This window comes from Carassius gibelio, chromosome B21 (genome assembly GCF_023724105.1).
Source record: "Carassius gibelio isolate Cgi1373 ecotype wild population from Czech Republic chromosome B21, carGib1.2-hapl.c, whole genome shotgun sequence".
Taxonomy (NCBI): Eukaryota; Metazoa; Chordata; class Actinopteri; order Cypriniformes; family Cyprinidae; genus Carassius; species Carassius gibelio.
This window is the reverse complement of record NC_068416.1, coordinates 5,444,152-5,471,939: the sequence shown is the minus strand read 5'-3', so window position 1 is coordinate 5,471,939 and position 27,788 is coordinate 5,444,152. Positions and strand designations below refer to the sequence as shown.

Below are 27,788 nucleotides of genomic sequence, written 5' to 3'. Positions count from 1 at the left end.
CTGACTGTGTCCTGGAAATCTGAAAAAGACTCTTTAACAGCATAGTGGATAGAAAATTCAGAACAGCTGTTTAAAAATGAAATCAACAGCAGATATAGTGGAAGAAAGTGGTTACACAAGAGAGCTTTTTTGGTTATTTAAAAAACTCTGGACTGTACAAATGCAATATGACATGAACAGTAGATGGATATAGCTCTGTACCGACATGACTGTGAGCTGTGCTGATACAGAGCCATATCACACTCCTGCTCGTGAGATATTGTTCATATACAGATGGGGAAGTTCAGAAGAGTACAAGATTGAGTAGAGGTATGAACACAAAAGATCAGATATTTGCCACATTTAAAGTACAGCGAGATAACAAAATGACAATGACCTTAGCTCAAGTGTACAGAAGCTCTCAAGGAGAAGAAACACCAGGTACACCAGATGAGCAGAATAATTATTTTTATAATGAATAAATGAGCATATATATCTTCTTAAACCGGTAAATATATATAGAGTAAATATTAAACTCTAATGACTGCTAGTTGACATGTAATTAGACTATAAAAAAGTAGACTATAAAAAAATGTGTTACCTACAGAATTACTAAATGAGTGCATTGCAGGAGACTGCAGAATATAAATGACCTGTAATGTGACATAAACATTGTGAATGAAAAAGCTTGCAGTAACAGATGGCTTTCAAACCATCAAATCTATTCTATATTTCAGAGGAAATGTCATTTCAGCTGATCTACAATGACGTTTGATAATGATGGCAAACTTGAAACTCTTGATTGCATAAATGTACTAAGAGCAGGGCAAGTTGTCACAAAGTTAGTTCTACATGTTCATTTTAAACATCTAGTTCAAAACTATCTTATAATCATCATATGTTTTTAATAGTTTTTATTTTTACTAGAATATAATAGGCTGTTTAATGGCAGGTTTCAACGGTGGAATAAAATGAGCATTAGATTCAGAAAGTGTTTCGAAAAAACTTTATACAGAAAAAAAAATGGCTTGAAAGTGGACTGAATTAATGCGGGCTTTAATGAGACTTTAATTGTCACTGCATCATTCTGATAAAAATTGTGAACATTTTTTGTTCATTTATTTATTTTATTTTTATTTTTTTAATGAAAACCCCTTAGTCAATAAAGCCACCTAAATTATTAAGACTTCTTACTGGTGTGCCCAAGCTTACTTCAGAAGCTTATTATCGTAAACATTTATTATTATTATTATCATTATTATTATTATCATTATTATTATTATTATTATTATTATTATTATTATTATTATACATTTTGTCACAAATGATGCATTTGACCTCAAATAATATAAAAGCAGCAAACTCAGTTAACTTGAGCAGAAACTTCCAGTACTGTTAATGCAGATTTGTGAGGCACTTGGCAACTGATCATATAATTTTAATGATGCATTTCTTTACTTCAGCAAGATAGTTCAACTAATGTAGGGCTAATTATACTATAATTAGTTATACAAAAAGAGCATATCTCAATCTAATTAGGAGATGCTCTCATGCATATTCATATAATCAAGAATGAGTGCATATAATAGCTGGAGATCTTACATGTAAAGAGTGTCAGTGAAGTCAAAGGCTCTCACATGCTTTATTAAGGGACAGCACTCATGTCAGTGTACGGTAAGTCAACTAACCACTTTACATCTAACCAGTGATTAAACATTTGTTCTTAAACTCACATCTCCTTCTCAAATCAAAATTACAATAGTTCCAATGCCAGTAAAAATTCATGATTCTTGAAACCAATTATATTTCTCCAAACAGTATATGCCATTGGATTTTTTTTTCTTCATTTTGAAAGTTAAATACTAATTTCTAACAAATGAAAACGATGACATACAGCCTTCAATTATTTCTCAAATAAATGAACACTGCTTTTCACCAATAACTGTTGTGGAACATATCTAAAACAATTCCAAGCAACATTTTGCTTAATTTTATTGTTTAATAAAAGATACACCTTTGCACATTAGTGCCTTAAATGTACTTATTATTAAGCAAGCGGTACATATTAGACATTTTTGAAAGGTTAACTATGGTAACAAAAACAGTGCCCATTGTTGTACTAATTTTGTGTTACCTTTTAATTGACTGACTAGCTAACTAACTAACTAAATGAGTCAGCCGCAAATATATTATGTGTGCATGTATCAAGATGCATGTGACAAGACGCTCTCACTGTGCATTGTGCAACATGCTCTGTAAGTTTTAATGTTAATATAGTTATTTTAGGTGCAGTATGTTTACAGACATTGTGTGTAAAACAATAATTTTAGGAATCACACAAGGATATAGGATATAGTAACTACAGAATTATACTTAAAATGGGTTTATGTAGTTTTGGCATATGCATTACTAATTTATTAATTTATTTGATTATTCATTCTTTTTAAGCATAAAACCAAAGGAATTAACTAGATGTTTGTGTTTTTTTGTTTTGTTTTTTTTTACAGTTTATTGTTGTTTTAACTTGTTTAATTAGATTTATCCATACAGTAAATTAGCATGTATTATTAACAGTTTACATGCATGGCATAGAGGCAGATGTCTGAAATATGCTCTGATTTAAGCCCTTAAGCTACAAGCACAGAAGCAAATCCCGATGCACTCCTGAGCTTAACAAACACTGCTGCACTTCTCACAAGAGCCAAACATCTAACAGTGCTTGGGGGGTTAGCCCCTGTTCCTCAACACCACCTTCATCTTGAAAGAGAAGTCAGAGACATCAGCAGAAAAAAAAAAAAAAAAAAAAGACTGGCAATTTGCTGCGTGACATTGGGGGTCAGAAGCTCTATCACCTTGAGCTTGTGAGAATGCAATCTTACGGTTAGCAGAAAAACAGTTTATTAACAGTGTGATGCTAAGATTTCTTCTTCTTCTTCTTCTTCTTCTTCTTCTTCTTCTTCTTCTTCCTGTTCTTCTTCTTCTTATTTCAGATTTTTAGGTTAAACTCTTAGAAATGCTTTAATTTGATAAAGTGTTGGTGAGTCTCGAGGAACAGTTTTGGGAAACACTGCTGTATGTCAGGGTATGTGTTAGGGCCTGCAATTGTTTTTTTTTTTTTTTGTTTTTTGTTTTTTTTGGTCCCATTCTATATTAGACGCCCTCAGTTCCCTTTCATTCGGTCACTCTCAATGTCATATCAAATGACAGGCGAATTGGGATCTCCTAAGAGAGACCAATCCACTTTGAGTGTAAACTAAATGAGCCAATGCACATTGGCATCCCACTGTGGGATCCAGCTGCTGCTGATCACAGCGAGAGTATAATTAGGCAGCAAGTGCAACTCATATTCAGCTTCTCGTTTCAGAGAACAGCGATCACATCATTTTGCTTCGGACTACTCTACTGAGAGAAGAAGACTGAATGAGCTCAGCGCACTCTTTGAGAGCTCATCGTGTTGGCGGTATTGCACTTCAGCAGTGGTGGTTTCCTATGCCGAATGGATTGCACACATCAGGTTTCTAAAATAACTTTTCTCTAAAAAAAACATTTACAGGTGCGTCTTTTTAAAGATTACATTGCGTGGCCAACTTGATGTTCCGTCTTTGTAAAGACGATGTGGGTCTTGCTATAGACAATGTATCACCCAGTCGTTTTCTGGATGAGGTCATTACCTGGCGCTGGGTGATGGTCACTATCTCTGCCTTGTGTGTCTGGGCATTTAGCATACTGAGGTGGCATTTGTGGATGAGTCATGTTCTCATTGTGGGAAGATGATCATCTCAGAGTCGCAGGCCAAGCTCAGTTTCTTCAAAGGAGCGGAGCTCCATTGTCTCATCCTCTTGTCAGTTCTTGTCATGGCGGCAGTCAGGCAAAGTTTATGCTGCCTGTGGAGAATGTGCCTCCACCTGACAAGCTACAGCGTAACTGCAGGTTCTTAAGGCTAAAGCACTGAGGGACCTACATGAAGGTGGACACAATCCGGAAGTTCTTTAAGAGCTTCAAAACATAGCTGATCACACGCTCTGAGCAATGAAGGACACCACATGATCTCTGGTTCGTGCGTCGTCCACACTTGTGGTCCAGGAGTGTCACCTCTGGTTTTGTCTGTTTGACATGAGGGATGCAGACAAAGTTCAGTTCCTCAAGGTCCCTGTGTCTCAGACCAGCCTTTTCAGCAACGCAGTAGAGAACATGGCCCAGCAGTTCTCGGTTGCACAGAAGCAGAATGAAGCGGTCTGACTTTCTGCCTGGTGGGCAGCTGTGCCTCCACCCATCCACCGGCTGCAGCGCCCCAGCCTGTCAACCTGGAGGTAAGCAGAAGAGCAAGAGGCCTCGAGACGGGTGACCAAGAGAGAGAAGGATGCTCTTCTCCCTTCACCAGGTCCCTATATTCCACCCCTCTGCCCGCGGCAGGTACGTATGTGGTCTTGCTGGTCCAGCTTGTGTGGTTTCTGTGTACCTGGCTACCCGTACTATTCTGTCCTCAGTGTGTGTGACTGTACACAAATCGACAGATAGCTAACAGGCTTCAAGAGAAAGTCAGAGGCTGGAGTAAAGTTCAAGGCTCTTTACTGTTGTCTTAATTCTCATGAAGGAATCTTTGTAAAACTGAAATGATACAGAAAGATAACACCAATCACTGAATGCTATCCAAACATGTCATACATTAACAGACATGAAATAATACACCTTTAAGCTACAAAGTTGTAACACATATATTACATTCAGCTAATATGCTTATAACTGTAAAAACGTATAACTTATAGTAAATATAGTATGTGCAGCTCAACAGCTAAACTAACAAACTATTGAATGACCTCTTCACTGAAAGCCTATACAATAGCAGTTTTCATGTGTAAACAAATAAATATTCAAGAACATTGCAGAAAGTCTTACATGACATATGTATCAACGTAATTAACTATAAACTCAAATACAACTTACAAGCGATGCTTTCTCAAGGCACAAACACAAAATGAAGACAGGATTAGATTACTAGAGCTGCAAGTGGACCGCATGGAATATAACTACTGATGTATTTCCTGATCTGACTGCATCATGTGATAAAATCAACCAATGAAAGCAATGTAAGAATTATATATGAACACAATGAATTACTCCTAGATGACCACTAGGGGGAGAAAGAAACAAACTAAATGCAAAGTATTCTTACAGAACATGACACTCCCCGCCTGGTATTAATTAAATACCACTCTCTGAATAACCTTATTAAGTCTGAATAAAAAAGGGAAAACTAAATCAGTTTAATTCCTCAGCACTCTTGAGAAGGATCGTCTCAGAAACAGGTCTCAAGAAGGTCCTTGCTGACCCAGATCTTGTGACCTTGAGTTCAATCTTCCTGACCTTCCCATCTTCGTCAGGGAATGTCCTTGTAACCAGAGCCATGGGCCATTCATTCCTTTTCTCCTGGTTATCCTTAAGCAGAACCAGGTCACCTTTCTCAATGTTTGGTCGTACATCCTGCCACTTGCTTCGGCTTTGCAGCGTAGGAAGGTACTCACGTCTCCATCTGCTCCAAAATGTGTTGGCCAGATGCTGCACCCGTCTCCACTGCTGGCGATGAAGATCTGTGCTGTCAAAGGTTCCCGGAGGAGGAGGGTAAGTAGACATCTTCTGAGTCAGAAGTGTAGCAGGAGTAAGAAGAAAGGGTGACTCCGGGTCTGAAGAAATAGGTGCAAGTGGCCTAGCATTAATAATTGCTGTGATCTCTGCCATTAAAGTAGACAACACCTCATGAGTGAGGCATGAAGGGTTGGTTTGCATAAGCATGGAGTTGAGTATCCGTCTGGCGAAACCAATCATTCGCTCCCAAGCTCCTCCCATGTGGGAGGAATGCGGAGAGTTAAACACCCAAGAGCAACCCTCTTCACCCAAGTACCTCCTCACATTGGGCTCTTTGGGATCGGTAAGGAGTATGTGCAGCTCCTTGCAGGCACCTGTAAAGTTGGTTCCACAGTCTGAACGGATTTGCTTGGCAGGTCCCCGCAAAGCAAAGAATCGGCGCAATGCATTGATAAAGCTTGATGTGTCCATTGCCTCTATCAGCTCTATGTGCACGGCCCGTGTGCTCATGCAGGTGAAAAGTACAGCCCACCTTTTGCTGTTAGCCTGACTACCGCGGGTTCGTCTTGTGGTGACAGCCCAAGGGCCAAAAACGTCAAGACCCACGTAGGTGAAAGGGGGCTCTGTACTCAGACGATCTGAAGGTAGGTCTGCCATCTTTTGTTCAGCGCTTTTCCCCCGAAGTTTGTTACATGTCACACATTTGTGAAGGATACTGCTGATACATTTCTTAGCTCCAATGATCCAAAATCCAGCTTCGCGGATAGAGCCTTCTGTAAAAACACGACCTTGGTGCTTAACCTTGTCATGGTAATGGCGCACAAGCAATGTTGCAATGTGGCTGCGGCCTGGAATGATGAGAGGGAACTTTTCTTTAGTGTCGAGTAACGCATGGTTGAGCCTGCCTCCTATTCTCAGAAGACCCTCTTCGTCCACATAGGGGTTAAGCTTTCTCAGTGAACTATCTTTTGAGATATCTTTCCCAGCAACCAAGCAGGAGAACTCTTTGCTGTAAGTTTCCCTTTGCACACACTTGACAATAAGAGTTTCTGCCTTAGACAGTTCTTCTGCCGTGTGAGGTTTTCTGCACAGATGCCAACCACTACAGCTGCCATTCTTGGTTTTTACTTCATTTCTTTGAGACTGAATGATGTGTGTCAGGAATGCTGTGGCTCGTACCAGAGACTTCCAAGATGAGAACCGTTCAAAACGATGAGATCCCAGACTACATGATGGAGTAGAGAGAGTGGTGGCATGAGAACGCACATCAACGTCTGCATCTGGATCAATGAGCTCATATGACTCCTCTCCTGAAATGGCTTCTCCTTCAGGAAGGGACAAAAATGAAGGCCCCGTGAGCCAGGTTGTGCTTGCTAATTCAGCCGCAGGTACAGAACGTGTAGCATGATCTGCTGGATTCTGTGTGGTGCAGACGTAGTGCCACTGCTCAGGTTTGGTGGACTTCCTGATTCGCTGGATTCTGTTGGAAACGTACACATAAAACCGCCTGGTCTGATTGTATATGTACCCCAAGACGACCTTGCTGTCTGTATAAAACTGCAATGTGTCTACACTGATGTCCAACTCACTCTCTATCAACTCTGCCATTTCTACTGCCAACACAGCTGCTCCCAGTTCCAACCTTGGGATAGTGTGAGCAGATAAGGGCACCAGTTTTGCCTTTCCCAAAACAAATCCCACGTAACACTCTCCATCATCGCTGATCACCTTAAGGTAAGCTACAGCGGCAATGGCCTTCACCGAGGCATCTGAGAAGATGTGGAGCTCTTTCTTTTGGGTGGTGGTAAGGGTAGTAGGTGTGTAGGCTCTTGGAATCTTGAGCTCACTCAAGTCTTGCAAGGAGTCTTTCCACATTCTCCATTCAGTTTCCTTCTCATGTGGAAGAGGCGTATCCCAGTCGAGGGCTTCAATGCTAGTAAACTCTCGTAACAGGAACTTCCCTTGTATAATGATTGGCGCCACAAATCCGAGAGGATCAAACAAACTGTTCACGGTGGCTAGAACACCTCTACGGGTAAAAGGCTTCTCGGTAGATGCTACTCTGAAGGTGAAAACATCATGTTTAAGATCCCAGCTGAGCCCTAAGCTGCGTTGAATGAGGGATGAATTGTCGTTGAAGTCCAGGTTCTGCAAACCCTTTGCGTGGTCTTCTAGTGGAAAGGCATCCAAAACGCCAGAGTGGTTTGACGCTATCTTATGGAGGCGTAAGTTTGAGTCTGCAAGCATCTCTTGTGCCTTTTTCAGCAGATCTATGGCTTTAGAAGCTGATGGTAGAGACTTGAGGCCATCGTCGACGTAGAAGTCGCGCTCCACAAAGTGTTGTGCCTCTGAGCCATACTCACTTGCTCCATATTGTGCCGCGCGACGAAGACCATAGATAGCTACTGCTGGCGACGGGCTATTGCCGAACACATGGACTTTCATCCTGTACTCAACAATCTCCTTTCCTGGTTCGTTGTCCTTGAACCAAAGGAACCTAAGGAAGTCTCGATGGTCTTCTCTGACAGTGAAACTGTAAAACATCTGCTCAATGTCTGCTACCACTGCTATTGACTCTCTGCGGAAGCGTAGTAAGACTCCAAGTAAGCTGTTGTTCAGATCTGGGCCTTTAAGTAACACATCGTTGAGAGAAATCCCATGATGCTGAGCACTGGAATCAAACACGACTCTAATCTGGTTCGGCTTCTGAGGGTGATAGACACCGAAGATGGGTAAGTACCATCGTTCCTTTCCCTCTTGCAGCGGTGGAGCTAACTCTGCCTGGTCGTGATCGAAGATCTTTTGCATGAAGTTCACAAAGTGAGTTTTCATCTCAGGCTTTCTTTTAAATGTGTGGCACAAAGAGGCAAGGCGACTAAGAGCTTGTTCTCGATTGTTTGGCAGCTGTCGCCGTGGTGATCGAAATGGAAGAGGCGCCACCCAGCTATTAGACTCATCTATAAACATTTCTTTATCCATAAGCTCCAGGAAAAGATCATCTTCGATGGAGAGACCCACTTTGTCATCATCCTTGGTTCTCTCAAAAATCGTGCTGCCGAGGCTGCAGTCATGGAGGACTGGGGTGTGGTTTGTAAGGCCGTGAAGAGATGTGCAGTGTAGTCCTTCATTGCCAAACCTCTCCTTGACTTGAATATGATTGGGACATGGAGTAAGGAGAGATGGACGTCCATTTTCGAGCACGTTAGTCCGAAAAGAATTTACAGAATCTGTCTTTTGGGCTGAGCCCAAGCAGACGTTACCTATAACAACCCAGCCAAGGTCTAGTCTTTGAGCGTAGGGTGCTCTAGGTGGCCCATTGCGTTGTTCTCTGACTTTGTGAACCTGGAGGATGTCGCGTCCCAGAAGAAGGAGTATCTGGGCCTCTTGATCTAGGTGTGGTATCTTGTGAGCTATGGACTTCAGGTGTGTGTGGTGCTGTGCAGCTGCTGGAGTTGGAATCTCTGTGCGGTCATTCGGCACATGATTGCATTCAATGAGTGTAGGAAGCATCACACTTGTTGTTTCATCCAGTGACTCCACCATGAACCCTGTGGCTCTTCTCCCAAACGCTTCGGTGACCCCTGAACATGTGCGCAGAATGTATGGTGAGTTTGACCCTTCAATTTGAAAGAGGTCAAAGAATTCAGACCTGGCCAAGGACCTGTTGCTCTGATCATCCAGAATGACATACATTTTCACAGCTTTGTCAGGGTGTGCTTTAGGATAAACTTTCACTAGGCAAATCTTGGAACAGGATCTAGGTTCCTTACTGTTATCACAGACCTCCGTGCACCTAGAGGTGACTGCCATCTGAAGTGTTTCTCTTTCACCCTCCCCGCCATGCTCTGAGGGGGGACTTTTCCTGTCCCATGGTGGGGGTCCAGGATGTAGTGCTGCAATATGGCTGTCGCTCTCACATTCTGTGCACTTCAAAGCTACTTCACAGTTCTTAGCCTGGTGAATAGTAGAAGAGCAACATCTGAAACAGATCCCATTTTCTTTAAGAAAAGCTTTGCGTTCCTCTAGTGACTTACTTCGAAAACCTCTACACTTTTTCAGAGGATGTGGCTTCTTGTGGATCGGGCATTGTTTGTCTATTTCTCCTCGCCTGCTGCTTGAACTATCCGCCTGAGAAGCTGTTTGTAGTGACGCGATTCCAGTCTTGTGAGCAGAAACATAGCCTTTGCCATATGCTGATCTCTTTTCCACTCGATCAAACTTTGATGGTCCTGTAGTATACCTGTGGGAATTATTCAACGGGGTTACAGGGGCTGTCAAGAGAGTGAAACTTGGGTCGTTTCTTCGGCGTGCTTCACTGCATATGAACTCTGTAAAGTATGCAAATGGAGGAAAACATACATTGTGTTGCTCCTTATATTGTGAGCCTTGAGCTAACCACCTCTCTTGCAGACCAATTGGCAACTTCTCTACGATAGGGTTGACACCCCTTGCGGTGTCCAAGTATGAGAGCCCTGGAAGGTAACCCTCAGATTTTGCAGACACTAACTCCCTTAGCAGGTCTCCCAGCTCCCTGAGCTTTATGGGGTCCTTATGACTGATTTTAGGAAAGTTCTCTATCCTCTCAAAGAGAGCTCTTTCAATTACCTCGGGGGAGCCATAGCACTCCTCTAGGCGATCCCAAGCCATTCTTAAACCTATATCAGGCCTGGCAACATGTACAGAACGAATCCGTATGACGTGTTCTGAAGACTGATTTCCTAACCATTTTGTTAAGAGGTCAAGCTCTTCGCTAGCACTTAAGTTCAGTCCTCCAATAGCGTTGCAGAATGAAGATTTCCACGCCCAGTAATTTTCTGGACGATCATTAAACTTGAACAGGCCAGAATTCACCAGCTCTCGACGTACCAAGTACCTCGCAATATCACTCATACCTGCCCTGTCGTCTGCATAGCCTAAATGTGACTGTAATGAGGCTCTACTGACAGAGCAAGGGTCTGGACGAGTAGAGAAGAGGTGATCAAAGGAGTGGTGTTGAACTGCTGGCGTTGGCCTTTCAGGCTGCTGCGCTTTATGGTTATCATCCCTTGTGTTGAGTTGATGTACCATGGACGTTGTTCTTTCTAGCTGTTGTGCTGCAGCCTGAATTGCACCCTCATTCTTGGGTAAGAAATGAGAAGCACTGTTGGGACCAGGGAAATGCTCCTTTCTGTCTGATTGGACCTCAGGTTTGATGAGCGGCAACAGTGATGGCGTGTATGGCTCAAGTACTGGGGGTTTTTCATCACTGAGACGTAGCTGGGAGTGTTGTTCGACATATTCACGGGTGCGCTGAATGGCGGCTTGAACTGACTCATGGAGACTCCGACTGCCCTGAGTACCTTCGATCTCTGCTGCTGCCTCAAAAACTTCAGCTTCAGCCAAAGCTACTGCAATCTCCCTCTCTTGCTCCAAAGCTGCTAACTCAACGGCTATACGTGCTTCCTTGACCTTCAAATCAGCTGCAAGATGTGCCTCTTTTATCTTCAATTCAGCTTCTCTCTGAACAAAGGTGGCACGTGCACGTGCAGCTTCAACTTTAGCACGGGCCTTAGCAGCGGCCCTGCTAGCTGAGGACACTTTAGATGTGCTTGATAAGGTGGAATGTTGTGATCTTGCTTCACGTGCCGTCTCTTGATCTTTAACACTGCCGTCAGTGATGGATGCTTTTCCCACTCCAGCCTCACTGATATGCGACATTATGTTTAACAATCCTCCAAGATGTATTAGACGGGAAGTATAAAGAGGCCTTAGTATGTTTGAGAGGTGTCCTGGCTCAGTTTTTTATCTTCTTATTGCTGTTTTGCCCGCCGTGAAGTCGCATTTTTACTATTCTGTCCTCAGTGTGTGTGACTGTACACAAATCGACAGATAGCTAACAGGCTTCAAGAGAAAGTCAGAGGCTGGAGTAAAGTTCAAGGCTCTTTACTGTTGTCTTAATTCTCATGAAGGAATCTTTGTAAAACTGAAATGATACAGAAAGATAACACCAATCACTGAATGCTATCCAAACATGTCATACATTAACAGACATGAAATAATACACCTTTAAGCTACAAAGTTGTAACACATATATTACATTCAGCTAATATGCTTATAACTGTAAAAACGTATAACTTATAGTAAATATAGTATGTGCAGCTCAACAGCTAAACTAACAAACTATTGAATGACCTCTTCACTGAAAGCCTATACAATAGCAGTTTTCATGTGTAAACAAATAAATATTCAAGAACATTGCAGAAAGTCTTACATGACATATGTATCAACGTAATTAACTATAAACTCAAATACAACTTACAAGCGATGCTTTCTCAAGGCACAAACACAAAATGAAGACAGGATTAGATTACTAGAGCTGCAAGTGGACCGCATGGAATATAACTACTGATGTATTTCCTGATCTGACTGCATCATGTGATAAAATCAACCAATGAAAGCAATGTAAGAATTATATATGAACACAATGAATTACTCCTAGATGACCACTAGGGGGAGAAAGAAACAAACTAAATGCAAAGTATTCTTACAGAACATGACACGTACCATATCGCTAGTTCCTGTGGACCATAGGATTCAATTCGTCCGGTGTCCCCCCAAGTTCTGCGGCATCTGCTTCACATAAACAAAGGTGGCTGATGCTCCTGTCTTGTGTGTGGAGTCCTACTGGTGAAGGATGCGATAGAGCCGGTCCCTCCAGCCAATATGTAGCAAGGGTTTTACAACCCCTACTTCATTGTACCCAAGAAAGGCAGTGGGTTATGACCAATCTAGGACCTGCGTGTCTTGAACTGGCCCTTCACCGGTTACTGTTCAAGACTTGGATACAGGAACACATCTTCAGGCGCATCCGTCCCTGAGATTGGTTGACAGCGATCGACCCGAAGGACGCAAACTTTCATGTGTCAATCCTTCCATGCCACAGACCATATTATTGCACATTCTGTCAACTCCACCTACAAAATTTGCCAGTGTATGTGGGTGAAATGTAGGAAGCTATTAATAAAAGACTCCAGGTTAGGTTATGTGCACTGGTCAGATCCAATTACGCTGCCCCATACGTTCTCATTTGGGTTCTTCTGAATGTAATATCATCAACTCCAGACTCAAGACAGTCTCTACATTGATGAGTTACTTCACCTTCAATATTCATGATTGAGTATAAACACAACACTGTGTGCCCAATATATTATTCATGCTGCTATTTTATAATGATGATGAAAATACATTCATCAGCCTCTTGTTAAAACCCAATTCAGCATGATTTTTCTCCACTTCAACATATAAATAAATTAATAAATTAAATATATATGTCTTTATATGTACAGTATATAAAAAATTTGATTATAAGTACTTCTTTATACATAGGTGTATTATTGCTGATTTATTTAGTCTCTCATTTAAATGTCCACTTTGATATTCCTTCTTCCTTTGTTATGCAGAAAGCCTCTGAGTAAGACGAATGAGACTGGCTTGCATGAGTTTCCATCACCTTGAGATGCAGTGAAATGATACTGAGGGGCAATTTACAAACACTGTTTAACACATACTAAACGTTCCGGAGGTACAGCATTACACACTGTAGGAGAAACTGGCAATTCAATCGTAATAGTCAAGAGAGAACATTCAAGGAAGAATCCCTTGATTGAGCCAATATACATGTTACACATAAGCTCTTATGTCTTGTGTATACTGGCTTAATTTCCCATTGTGTGTTCAGGTGTGTGAATAGAGACATCTCACTATTCCTCCATAAAATTCCCTAGTAGCTGTGTCAAATACAATTATCATCTTAATTCATTTTTGTTCTTATATACATTGTCATTGTATCCCATATATAAGAATGAGCTTTATTGCCAATTATGTTTACACATACAAGGAATTTGTTTTCGTTATGGAAGCTCCGCAGTACAACAGAATGACAATGAGAGAGAGAGAGAGAGAGAAAAAAAAACATAATAAAAGAATAAAATACAAAAAATACAAATAAGTAGGTAAGGAATGACAATATACAAATTGACAATTGTATGGCAGGCATATTACAAAAAGCAGTTGATGTATGTACAGGTATATTATGTGCAAAATGTAAGTATACGCTAAGTATGTGTGTTAGATAAATAAGTGTATGTGTATATAAATATAAATAGTGTAGTGTGTTCCACAGTTATTATCAGCTGTTCATAAGATGGATTGCCTGAGGGAAGAAACTGTTCCTGTGTCTGGTCGTTCTGGTGCTCAGTGCTCTGTAGCGTCGACCAGATGGACACAGTTCAAAGAGGGAGTGTGCTGGATGTGAGGGGTCCAGAGTGATTTTAACAGCCCTTTTGCTCACTCTGGATAAGTACAGTTCTTGAATAGAAGGGAGGGTTGTACCGATGATTCGCTTAGCAGTTCAGACTATCCTCTGTAGTCTTCTGAGGTCCGATTTTGAAGCTGAGCTGAACCAGACATTTACTGAAATGCAGAGGATGGATTCAATGATGGTGGAGTAGAACTGTTTCAGCAGCTCCTGTGGCAGGTTAAACTTCCTCAGCTGGCGAAGGAAGTACAACCTCTGCTGGGCCTTTTTCACGATGGAGTCAATGTGAATGTCCCACTTCAGGTCCTGAGAGATAGTGGTGCCCAGGAACCTGAATGACTCCACTGCAGTCACAGGGCTGTTCATGATGGTGAGTGGGGGGAGTGCAGGGGGGTTTCTCCTGAAGTCCACCATCATCTCCACTGTTTTGAGCATGTTAAGCTCCAGGTTGTTGAGAGTACACCAGACAACCAGCTCTTTAACCTCCTGTCTAAAAGCATACTCATCATCATCCTGAATGAGGTCGATGAGTGTGGTGTCATCTGCAAACTTCAGGAGCTTGACAGAAGGGTCCTTAGACATGCAATCGTTAGTGTACAGGGAGAAGAGCAGTGGGGAGAGGACACAGCCCTGGGGAGCTCCGGTGCTGATTGTATGGGTGCTGGATGTGTATTTTCCCAACCTCACTAGCTGCTGCCTGTCTGTCAAAAAGCTGTTGATCCAATGACAGAAGGACGTGGGCACAGATAGATGAGTTAGTTTGGGCAGGAAGAGGTTTGGGATGATTGTGTTAAATGCTGAGCAGAAGTCCACAAACAGGATCCTCACATAAGTCCCCGGTCTGTCTAGGTGTTGCAGAACATAATGCAGTCCAATGTTTACTGCATCGTCCACAGACCTGTTTGCTCTGTAGGCAAACTGAAGAGGATCCAGCAAGGGCCTAGTGATGTCCTTCAGGTGGGCCAGCACCAGTTTTTCAAATGACTTCATGACTACAGACGTTAGAGCCACAGGCCTATAGTCATTTAGTCCTGTAATTTTTTATTTCTTTGGGATGGGGATGATGGTGTAGCATTTGAAGCATGAAGGGACTTCACACAGCTCCAGTGATCTGTTGAAGATCTGTGTGAAGATGGGGGCCAGCTGGTCAGCACAGGATTTCAGACAGCTGGTGTAACACAATCTGGGCCTGGTGCTTTTTTCCTTTTCTGTTTCCGGAAGACCTGGCACACAGCATCCTCGCTTATCTGTATTGCAGGTGTGGGGGAGAGAGGGGATGCAGGAGGTGTGGATGGTGAGAGCGGTTGTTTGGAAAGGAGTTCAGGATGGGTTGCAGGAGTTGTGAATGTTGAGAGCGGTTGTGTGGAGGGGCATTCAGGGCAGGTGATGGGTAATCTTCTTTCAAACCTGCAGTAAAACTCTTTCAGATCGTCTGCCAGTCTGATTTTCGTCTGATTTTCCACAGTGCTGGGGGATGGGGTCTTGTAGTTGGTGATCTCTTTCAGACTTTTCCACACTGATGCTGACTCGTTGGAAGTGAATTGAGTCCTAATTTTTGTGGAACAGAGTGATATGCATTCTTTATTGTGGTGTAACAGTGATCCAATATATTACTGTCTCTTGTGGGACATGTGATGTGCTGTCTGTATTTTGGCTGTTCACGGGAGAGATTGGCTTTATTAAAGTCCCCAAGAATGATTAAAACAGAGTCCGGGTGTTGTTGTTCTTTCTCTGTGTTCTAATCAGTGAGTTTCTGTAAAGCTGAGCTCGTGCTTGGGGAGGAATGTAGACACTCAGCAGAATGAACGAGTGATTCATTCAGCATTTCTAGATCAGGAAAGCACATCTTCTTTAACAGTTACATCTGTACACCACCATTCATTGATGTAAAAGCATGTCCCGCCGCCACACGATTTCCCCGTTGATTCTGTGTCGCAATCTGCTCTACACAGCTGCAAGTCCCGCAGATGGAGCGCGCTGTCCGGTATAGCGTCATTCAGCCAGGTTTTCATGAAACACAGAGCAGCAGAGTGTGAGAAATCCTTATTTGTCCGCGAGAGCAGAAGGAGTTTGTACGTTTTGTTGGGTAGAGAGTGGAGATTTGCCAGATGGATGCTAGGCAACGGCGTTCGAAATCCATGCTTCCTGAGTCTGACGAGTGCTTCCGCTCGCTTTCTCTGTCTGTGCGTCCTGTAGCATTTGATCAGTGCCGCTGCTCCTCCGATAACAACGTTCAGTAAAACGACTGAATAATTGAAATCCGGTAAAAGATATTGTGGTGTGTTCTGCCGAATGTTCAGCAGTACAGTCTTTCAATTAGTTTGGTGTTGTGTTCTAGGATCATGGCTGTTAAGAATTTTCGAAAAGTCAAGTCAAGTCAAGTAAAATAAAATATCTTTTAGATGCAATGATGTACCTTAAAATCAAGAACATTTGCTATTTGTATTCTGTCATGGGTATCATGATGCTTTGGCAAGATACTATACTAAATGAAAAAAAAAAAAAAAACATCTAAAAATATAGGAATATTTACATTTGAGTTTCATTAAATGGCCATCCCTATAATCCCAATTCCGGGTATCACTTGTTCTTTGAAAGCACAATCATGCACAAGACTGCTGACTTGGCTGAGACAATCATTGGCACCATCCACAAAGAGGGTAAGTACCAGAAGGTCATTACTGAAAGGGGTGGCTGTTCACAGAGTGCTGTATCAAAGCATATTAATTGCAAAGTAGATTGGAAGGAATCTATCTATCTATCTATCTATCTATCTATCTATAATTAGGTGATAGATAAATGCTTTTGAATTTTTACCTGAGACCATAAAGCACAGTGCCATCTGGATGGAGACGGATCATTCTGTTCTTCACTGTTACACCATGTACAAAAGACTTCTTGTCATTTAGGAAGTATGTGTCCGGCACCCACAGCTGATCAGCTACCCGGTTATCCAGCGTCAGGTTAAGAGGAATCTCAGAATAAGACAGACGTTTGTCTCGCCAGGCTTGTTGGAAATACATAGTCAGTGTGTAGTCCTGAAAAATAAACCATACAAAAAAAGATTAATGAGATATAAATATAACAATGTCAAAGAAAGAGGAAAGATAGAATGAATGAAAGAGGCATGTTGGGGTATATTTTAAAGTATTTTGGGGTTTAACTAGCTTTATTTGGTGATGTATAACTTTAAAAGCACAGCTGTTCACATCAGGTCAAAAATTAGTGTTAAGAAGTTGAGATCTATAAGGGAAACCCAGGAGATGAGCATAGGTATAATGAGAGATGAGAGCAAAAAGTATTTAAATGCACCATTAAAAACAGTCGTTTAAGAAAAAGATGCCCATGTTATTTATAAAATGTCATTAAAACCCTGCATACTGCTAATTTTGGACTGTCAAAAACTAAAAATATAACAAAAAATAACTCCAAAACAGCAATTTCACTTTTTGCATAAGCATTTAAAAACACAAATCACGAATCCACAAATGCACATGAGATAAGGATCCAGGAAGGTGACGGTATATGCGAGAATTCGAACACATTTTTTCTTTTAATGTTTGTAACTCAGTGTTTTGCGCCTATTCATTTCAAACTTTGATATAATGTTCACGTATTACATTTACATTACATTTACATTTAATCATTTAGCATACGCTTTTATCCAAAGTGACTTATAAATGAGAACAATAGAAGCAGTCAGGTCAACAAGAGAACAACAACAGTATACAAGTGCCATGACAAGTCTCAGTTAGTCTACCATAGAACGCATAGCCAGGTTTTTTTTTTTTTTTTTTTTTTTTTAAATGAAAAGACAAGAAAAGGAAAAGTGCTGGTGTTAGTTTGTTAAGTGCAGGCGAAAAAGATGAGTCTTTAGATGTTTCTTGAAAATGAGTAAAGACTGTACAAATTGAGATTGGGGGGTCATTCCACCAGCTGGGCACAGTCCAGGAGAAGGTCCGTGAGAGTGATTTTGAACTTCTTTGGGATGGCACCACAAGGCATTGTTCACTTGCAGAGCGCAAGTGAACGACACCTTGTGGTGCCATCCCAAAGAAGTTATTTTTCAGCTGCAAATTAAAGTTGTGCTGAAATATACAACTAAAATGTGAAATATAATGTCAACAAAGAATAAGTTATTATTAGAAAGCCTGTTCATCAGTTCAATATTATATTTGCATTTATTTTGTAAAACAAATTTCCTTGTTATTTTTTTTAGAACCAACCCCATCTAACTCAGTCCATTCCCACTTAAAATTTATGATTTTTCTTTTTAAAACTGTAAAAATAGTATCATTAAACAGCAGACAAATAACATATTAGTGATGAATAATAGAAAATGAAGAAGTTATAACTCAGAAGTACCCCTGGTTTATGTGGGTTAATGTTCAACGGTTAATGTTACATTTATTTACAGTTTTTAATGCAGTTTCACATAAAAAATATAGAGCAGCCTGTTCCATCAGCAAATGCTCCAGCATCTCTGTAAAAACATTGCTGTTGATAACTATGTAATAAGCTGTATTCCATTTCCATTTCCTATTCCTTCAGAATTATTCCACTTTCCAAACCATTCCCCCATCACTCACCAGGAGTGACAGACAGACCTCTCAGCTTTATAGAAATGTTAGGACTGGAATTATATATTCAGCACTTCCTGGGGTGTTCAAACTAGGCAATGTCTTTGATAAAGAAAAGAAAGGGAATATTTATTAGGGAGAGAAGTTATGAATGTCTTGATGGAATGTGTTAGTTCCAGGACAAATATATATATAAAAAAAAATAAATAAAAAAAACTCAGCAACTACTATAATGTTCCTTATTAAAAGTGATAAATAAATACAGCAAACTAAATTCTATCCTTGTTATTTCACAAAAGTGTAAACACCAAGGCTTACAGGCCCCATGAAAACATTTAGAGCAGTCCACTCATCTTTCAATCTCTTTCCTGCTTAACCAATAGCGAGAGTTTGGGGCGTGGCTACTAGGACTGCCACTTAATAGTTGACTAACCGCTCAATGTAAAGTTCAGACAGGAACACTTTGGCAAGTTACTTGAGTTTATTGGACACAATTTACCTTTGGCAGTATGGTTCCTTATGGAGGATCTTGCTCCCAAATTAATTGAACATACGAAAGCTTAAACATTAAAACCACGTAACCATCAGACACCAACACTTAATAAATGTCTTTAAAAGCAAACAGTGGTATTCGTGTAGAAGTGGCAGTGGGACGTCTATACTGTAGCTTGGTTATGAGAATGAGTGTCTCTAAGCAGTGAGGTCCATGCCAACCAGGACTTGAAAGCCTTAGTGATCTGAAACAAAGAGACAACAACAAGAAGGTGCATAGTAATATGCTTATGCTTATAATGGGGAGGGAGGGAGGGAGGGTAGCAAGCCATTTGAGCATACTTGCTGAGCAGTAGTGCCACGTATATATGTCCCATGTCTAATAAGAGAATGGTAGTGATTGGCCTCAAGCATCGACGACAGACCGCTGTTTTTCAATGGAAAGCTTATAAAGAATGTATTTGCTACATTTGTGTAAGCAGTACACATCTAAACATTAAGAATAGACATGCAGTACATACCAGATCCGTCGTAATAACGAGTCATAAACACATCCACAGCTGTAAATCCAGGTTTAGTTAGGAAGGTAAGGGTCCAATGAACGGAATCTCATGGAGCACGTTTAGTCCAACGAACGAACGTAATAACGTTGTAATATAGATCATAATTCCTTTGTTTACATTTCAGTTCTTCAGGGACAGAATTGTTTGTGTCCGTTATGGAATAACTTGCACTGAGAAACTGCGACTTGGTAGTAATGGCATGGTTTTGTAGCATACAGTGTCACAAACAGAAAGAAAGGCAGAAGATTGTTTATTTGAATTCTGGCGCTCTCTCATGAAAGCTAGTGAAATTTGTATTATTACCATCTCTATAACTGGCGATCAGCACATCAGCACATATATTCATTGTAATTCACTGTAAATGCTGCATTTCTAGCAATCTCAGGATGTTCTGTAATTGGCATACAAAGTTAAATCTTTTTTTTCTTTTTCTTATTTTTCTTACTCAAATTATTCTTATTGTATTTTCTAGTGGTCGAATAAATTACTTATGTGATGTCTAAGTTTCTGTCTAGTGTTTTATAAAAAAACAAAAAACAAAAAAACAACAACTATGCAGTGGTATGTTTACTGACTATATATATATATATATATATATATATATATATATATATATATATATATATATATATATATATATATTTGGGGGTCTAGACATAGTCTCAAAGTCTCATAGTCTCATAGGTTGCAGGAATCTCATTTTTCATGGCATCTTCTTCATATTCGAAATAGAAACTCATGAGACATGTGACTTTCAACCCATTACTTTTCTAGATTGCTCCAGGACTGATTTCATGTATTTTTGTATAAAATAAAAACAATTCAGTGTGGTAAAAAAAAAAGAAAAAAAAAAACATGATGATGATTCCACTGCATCTCGCGTACTACACCACAGATTAATTCCTGATGATATTCGAGAGAGTCCAATCCAATGTGTGCATGATCTGAACACAACTGTAGTGTTCAGCGCCATGTGTGATTAGTTATAATGCTTTTTTTCCCCCTTTATCTGAGGGCACACGCTAATAAGAGCACAAGCGCAGACTTGAGCAGAGCTGCTTATTTTATGAAAAATAATGATTAACCATTCAGTAAGAAGCTAATTATTATGGCATTTTCAAGTACTTTATCTAAATCCAAAAAAAAATTTTAAACCTTGAAAACACTGCATTAAATGTGAAGAATTTTCAAGGATTTCAAGCACCCAAAGGACCCTGTACGACTGCAAACGCGACAGTATAAAGCCTTGACCGGGCAGTCATCGGAGGCTCGCAAGTGGAGCTAGGCGAAAGCATAAATCCAGCTTATGCAACGGCAGGTCTAGCAAGATATGATACTGGACCCTAGATAAGCCTCAACAAGCGAGCAGTCCCAGGGTTCAGTCCCATGCTCAAGGGCACATCAGTCGTGGTATTGCCTGCCCGAGACTCGAACCCACAACCTTAGGATTAGAAGCCCTAACTGGCTTTATCTCTTAAACCGAAAACAAAGATTTTGAAAAAAAAAGCTTGAATCAGCATACAGGAAATAGCTTTTTGCCATGTTAGCTCTTTACATCAGATAAAATTAGCCCCAGATAAAATACAAAAGACAATGTAAAGATAAGAACAATCGTTAGCATGTTGTAAGAAGCATATGTAAAGATTCTTAGATTTGTTAATATTTCTTATCTTGCTATATTCCGTTATGAATCACACAAATCACAGAAGTAACACTCACATTTTGTTTCTTTTAAACTATGAGAAATTTGCAGTTCTGTCATAGAACAAATGTCAGAAAAAGGTGCATACCACACGTATGTCATTCTTGTTAACACTGTGAAACTCTGTGTGTAATATTTTGCTTCCCTGATGTCTAACGTCCTGTTGGGAAGTGTAGTTTTTGCCTGTTTTCTTCTGTTCCTCCCTGTCCTCTCACAGAAGCTTAATTGATGTCACCTGTTCCTCATCAGAGCTGTGAAGAGGAGCTTGTATTTAAACAGAAGGAACGGACTGTTCACCAGAGAGAGTTTGGCCAGTTTGTTTTCTCAGATGGAGGAGTAGGAGTAGGAGTAGGGGTAGAAGTAGGAGTAGGGGTAGGAGTAGGGGTAGGGGTAGGGGTATAGGAGTAGGAGTAGAGGTAGAGGTAGAGGTAGTGGTAGAGGTAGAGGTAGAGGTAGGGGTAGAGGTAGAGGTAGAGGTAGAGGTAGGGGTAGGAGTAGAGGTAGAGGTAGAGGTAGAGGTAGAGGTAGTGGTAGAGGTAGGGGTAGAGGTAGAGGTAGAGGTAGTGGTAGAGGTAGAGGTAGAGGTAGGGGTAGAGGTAGAGGTAGAGGTAGGGGTAGGAGTAGAGGTAGAGGTAGAGGTAGAGGTAGTGGTAGAGGTAGAGGTAGGAGTAGAGGTAGAGGTAGTGGTAGGGATAGAGGTAGAGTTAGGGGTAGGGGTAGAGGTAGGGGTAGGGGTAGGTGGGTGCCCCTTTTATTTTATCAACATATGCTTTTCTCCTGGTTTTGTGGAACAGTGAGGAAGTCAGGGAAAATAAATGTTGTTTATTTTGATGTCTTTGTTTGCTAGGTAAGTTAGACTCCCTTTACTCCCAGGTAGCATTCACTTTTTGTTTGTTATTGTGGCCTTAACCCCTTCCTGAAGCTATAAGGATGTTATCTTTTCTTTATGAATTATCCATATTGTTAAACATTTTTTTAAACTTTCCCTTCCCCTTTACTGCTGTACAAAGACTTTACATTGTAAATAAAATCTTGATGAGTTTTCATGAGTGTGAGTGGTGGGATTACAGATAGTCAACTCTCTCTCACTTTTTTGCCCGTTGGTTTGTACAGTAATCGACACGATCTAACTTTTAAGTAGCATATGTTACTCCTCTTGTCACCCCTGACAAGACTCTTTTACCTTTAAAAATTAAGCATCGCACTGAAATCATTCATTCTTTGCTTCTGTGAACATAAAGTGTGTTTGTGTTCCATTGACATAGACATGTACAGCTTAGTATATTATATTTCAGTTTGGGGTTCATTTAGCACAATTTAAAAGCCAGTTAGTATAAACTCAGTTTAGAGCCTCCCATTACAATAAATGAGAGGAATTTACTATTGTAAACACTTCCTCGTCATAATTATAGTGGATATCTGTGCATGTACATTTGTTGCTGCTGTAGCGCAATTTACCCATTTTAGATAATGTTTTACCCATTCACCAAAATTATAAATAATGTAGGCTCAAATAAAGTCTTAGATATTTGCTTAACCATTTATCATTAAAAGAAATCTGTCTGGGGCCATGGTGTTAAATGTCAGTCCAGTGCTCCTCAGAGGTGATGATGAAATTTTTCTGTTTACATGCTGAGAAACCCAGTCTGTCGCTCTCTTCCTGTAAACACCATTATGAAATGCCATGCAACACCAGGCAGGCTTTCAAAGCTTTCTCTTGCCATCCTTAAAATAAGTTCTGGAAAGTTTAGAAAGATATCGAGTCTCTGAGATTTAGAACTTTTTGTATGATCAGCAAGGCTTCTTAAGGATCAAAGTTTCTCCCCATAATTATTTTATCAGAGCAGGTATTGGGATACTGGAGGAAGACATCTCCTATCAGGAAACCTGTCATCCATTTGCTCTGGATAGGAGTTTTAGTTTAAGTGTGACTCGTAGCCTGCATGGGAAAGCTCTATACATCCGGTGCACCATCAGAAACACTACAGTGAGGCAGCAAACAACGTAAAATAGCCTTCACCATTGCTATCCTACATTTTTTTCAGTGGAGGAGGCTGTCAAACATTTGGAGATAATGAGCATCATGGTGTTCAGTAAGATGAGGTGGGTGGGGATGGTTATGTTTCTGACACCACAATGCAATTGAATTTGAACATCTTTTGTTTGTTAAAAGAACTATAACTAATTAAAAAAAAAAAAAAAAAAACAGCTGGAGAGAAGCTGATTTCATAGAATCTTAATTCTGGTAACTGTTGATTACCAGAATTCAATCAAACCCTGAAAGATTTTGGGTGTGTACTGTAATTGTTGTTTTCATCTTCACTGATGTTTGTTCATGTAAAGCAGGGATTTCCAAATACTTTTATCAACCAAAGCCCTTTGACATGAGATATTCACTTGAAAAAATATCTGAAGTTAATATTCCAAAAAAATGTCATGTTTACAGTTAATGGTCACATTGACATGCATAAAAAAAAATAAAAAATAAAAAAAAAATTGTATATATATATGTGTCGTGTTAAGTGTTTAAATAATTTATTTAACATTTTCATGATTAAATTTGTAGCTTTTTTATCAACTCATAAAATCACAGCAGTTTTTTAATTAAGCTCAGTTTTTTTTCTCTTCTAACTAGCTGGTTATCTGAATCAGGTGTGTTAACAGAGAGCGCTGGCCGAGATTATGTTACTAACTACAGTTATCTTCATGTAATATGTAACCAGTAATGGACTAAAATTTGGAAGTAATCTAGCCAGCTGTTTTTTCTTTTATGGTGCATGGTTTTTGTGGTATACAGAAAAACTACACATTTTGTATTTACATGTTGTTCTTTTTTGAATATTATTTGCAATAGAAGCTTACAGTTATAGTAGGGCTATTGGTAGGATTATGTGTAGTTTTAATGCTAGGTTTCAGGTCAACAGTTTAATTGCATATGCAAGTACAATGTAACAACACATACTCGATAAGTACATTGTTATTAAATGCTTTTCTGTAATTATACCTCTAATATATAGCAGATCAGAACTAAATATTTTGGGTGTACTATGTATTTAATTTGGCTACTGTTTTAAACATTACAGAGATGTTTAAGCAAACATTCCCTGGAAAAAGATTTGTAAGAAGTGTCTTAAGGATCATCCAACGGGACATCATCTGTTATTGAAGCACACCAGAGAGCTGGCATCCTCTTCAGATTTCATCTGGCTCTACAGTAATGGGTGACCACCACTTAAGAGGTAATTAAACTGAGAGGGTTGCCACGTCTGAGTGCAACAATTACTAGGCACAATTAGAGCTGTCTGATGTTCGGTTGTTGAGTTTAAATTCAGGAGATGCAGCATATGCATTTCCAAGGGTGATATTTTAGTAACATGCCCTGACATTTCCTGAAACCAGTAGGTGCCAACTACCATTTCATTTACAGTAGCTCTTACATCTCTCTTATGTAAATGTTTTGCCACAAAATTAATAAATAAATAAAAAACACCATTCTAAAATCTCCAAAGTTCTAAACAATATCCAGTACCAATATAGATCTTTTTAGAAAATGTCCTTGATCCATTTTGATCAATAGAGAGTTCCAAGCTATGTGAACATGGACCAGTTAGAAGTTCACAAAAGTCTAAGTTGGTCTTTACAGCAAAAAAAAAAAAAAAAAAAAAAAATGCAATCTTTTTTTTCACTCAGCACCAATGATTTCCAATTTGTATGCCAGAAATACAAACAGTATGCTCTTCTTAATGTTAGTGTGAGACAGTTTTGATTAGATTTTTGTGGACACTGAACAATGTGCAACTCCGAATGTGCAACAGACCGAAACTGAGAAATTCAGATAGGACTGGTCATGGCTGAAGGCTTTATAGAAACTTTGGAACCTAAATTACTGGTCCTGTTATTTCCAAGGACAACTTGTCTCAGTTGACTCCTACCTTGTGTTGGCAAAAAAATATTTTTAGATACACACACACACACTCACACACACACGTATCCATATATATATATATATATATATATATATATATATATATATATATATATATATATATATATATATATATATATATGTTTATGTATATGTATATATAAACTTGTCAGGTGAAGGAAGCAGTGCAGACATGAGGGCAAGGCCTGAAGAGGCTTTTTTTATCCTCTTCTCTCATCTACATTTGAAGTTGCTTCTCTATTTCATGGCGGTGCTCTTTGAATTCAGGGGCTAGAATGTGAAAGGTACTGGAAGCTCAAAGCCGATGTGATGTAAATGGCTGTTATTCGCGTTTCTGACTTAATGTGTATTTTCTCTGGGTGAGTGTTTTTTTTTTTTTTTTTTTTTTTGTGCATTGGCTAGGGAAATAAATGACAGCACCTCGATGACTACTGAGAAAAGTGTGAAGCCTCAAATCTTCTCTGCTAAGTAAAAAAAAAACAAAGAAAAAACATAAAAAACAAACAAAAAATGCTTTCTATTTATTAAACATCAGCTGAAGCCGATCTGTTTGCTAAATGCAAGGCTGCGACTTATTCAGTCTAAAATCTGCTTTCTTATATTGTGTGTGTGCACAGCTGTGTAACACAAAATAAACAATAACTATTACAATTCCTTATACAGACAAGTATATGAATAATGAGTTGCATTATTATTTCAAATTATTCATTCCTGTTGTGCAGTGCTATTTCAGCTCTGTGACTGCTGATAAGCATACAGTATTTTGCAATTCATGAAAATATTTTTATTACAAAGTATTCTACACCAACAAAAATGTGTATTTGCTCAGAAACGTAGCAAGGACATCGTTGAAATAATCCATGTGACATCAGTGGTTCAACCGTAATTATACAAAGCTACGAAAATACTTTTTGTGAGCAAATAAAATGTTGTTTATATATGTGATACTCTCCAAAATGGCACAATGCAGAGGAGACGAATTGTTGAATGAAGTCATTATTTTTTTTATTTTTTTTGTGAACAAAAAGTATTCTTGTAGCTTCGTAACATTACTCTTGAACCACTGATGTCACATGGACTATTTTACCGATGTCCTTGCTACATTTATGAGCCTTGATCATGATAATTACATTGCTGTCTATGGAGTGGCAGCATTGTAAAATATCTTAAAGAGTTGTTGTTGTTTTTTATCCCAGGGGCAGGGTTTATCTGGGTTTGTGATGTCACAAACTCAGGAAGTAACTCATCGTAGTCCCCACAAGGCGTTTTTGTAGGCATTACACTGCCATAATTTTAGAAGACAATATCTCTGTTTGCATAGAACTTTCAGCGTCATAACTTTGCACATATTTTTAATGCTCAAACAGCAACATTACACACAAACTAAACTTATAAAAAAGTGATATTGCAATCAACCACCCCTTTAATTTGTGTTACGATAATACAATGTTTTATTGTATTGGTTTTAATTTTTATGGATTAATGTAATGTAATTTTTTTTTTTTTTTTTTTTTTCAGACCCCAGGAAGAATATGTAATGGGGATCCAAATAAACAATAAACAAAGATAAACGGAGGTCTTACAAATTTTGAACAACATGAGGGTGAGAAATCAATGACAGCATTTTCATTTTTAGGTGAACTTTCCCTTTAACTTGTCACAATGTTAAAATAAAACTCACAGCATGAAAAACAGTGCAATGCAAATTAACCACTGTAAATAATATCGACAAAGTACATGAACAAAGGCCTGTACTGACAGAAACTATTGCATAATAGATGGATTGTGGGACAGTGACAGGCTTATGTTAATGATTTCTTTTTTTATATATATATATATATATATAATTAATTAGTCCAACGAACCGTTCGGTACATAATGTGTACCGCGTACCGAACCGAAAGCCTCGTACCGAACGGTTCAATACGGTTCAGTATATATATATGTTTATATATATATATATATATATATATATATATATATATATATATATACTGAACCGTATTGAACCGTTCGGTACGAGGCTTTCGGTTCGGTACGCGGTACACATTATGTACCGAACGGTTCGTTGGACTAATTAATTATATATATATATATATAAAAAAAAGAAAGTGAAATATAATGATATGCGTCCAACAAGGTAGCCCAATAACCCAAACGACGTAACAGGCAACGCCCCTGACACCCCCGAAGAAGAAAAAAACACCAACTTATATATTTATCTTAGGCTACTCAGTCAGGTGCTCGCTCACTCAGTGCGTGCTGAAGGCTCGTTGCAAAATGGCCAATGCGTTTAACAGACCAGAAATATAAGATCCTCCAATAACCAACAGGTCTGGTGTTTGGGTGCACTTTGGATTCCCTGTAAGCCATGGTGATGGCAAGAGAGTGGTGGATAAAAAAACAACGGTATGTCGCATCTTCTGGGTACACCAGCGGGAATAAAAAAATAAAATAAAATAAAAACATCAGTGGGAATACTTGAAACATGTCAACTCATTTACGCCGACATCACCTTAGTGTGTCAGTATCTGGGAAAAGACGAAAAAAAGGAGAAACATACACGCAACAAACAACCCCTGCAGCATTTAGACAGACATTTCCAACTGACTCAAACAGGGCAAAAGACATCACCGCGTCGATTGGT

General features: G+C 39.6%; 2 protein-coding genes across 3 annotated transcripts in view; both read right to left on the bottom strand.

Annotated features, from left to right (window-relative positions):
• The window catches only part of LOC127986284 (gamma-aminobutyric acid receptor subunit beta-2), a 94,851-nt gene that overhangs the window by 38,473 nt on the left and 28,590 nt on the right, over positions 1-27,788 (bottom strand). For both annotated transcript variants that reach the window (XM_052588552.1, XM_052588553.1), the window contains exon 4: positions 16,676-16,896. In XM_052588552.1, the coding sequence (XP_052444512.1) occupies positions 16,676-16,896 (221 nt within the window). The remainder of the gene's footprint in view (positions 1-16,675; positions 16,897-27,788) is intronic.
• On the bottom strand, positions 4,452-11,378 carry LOC127986283 (uncharacterized). The gene is made up of 2 exons (XM_052588551.1): positions 4,924-11,378; positions 4,452-4,587 (listed from the first exon to the last, which is right to left on the bottom strand). Exon 1 carries the CDS (start codon positions 11,257-11,259, stop codon positions 5,239-5,241), a length of 6,021 nt encoding a protein of 2,006 aa, XP_052444511.1. The 5' UTR covers positions 11,260-11,378; the 3' UTR covers positions 4,452-4,587; positions 4,924-5,238.

Coding starts and splice junctions, on each gene's coding strand:
- LOC127986283 (XM_052588551.1), bottom strand. CDS start 11,259: ATGTCGCATATCAGTGAGGCTGGAGTGGGAAAAGCATCCATCACTGAC.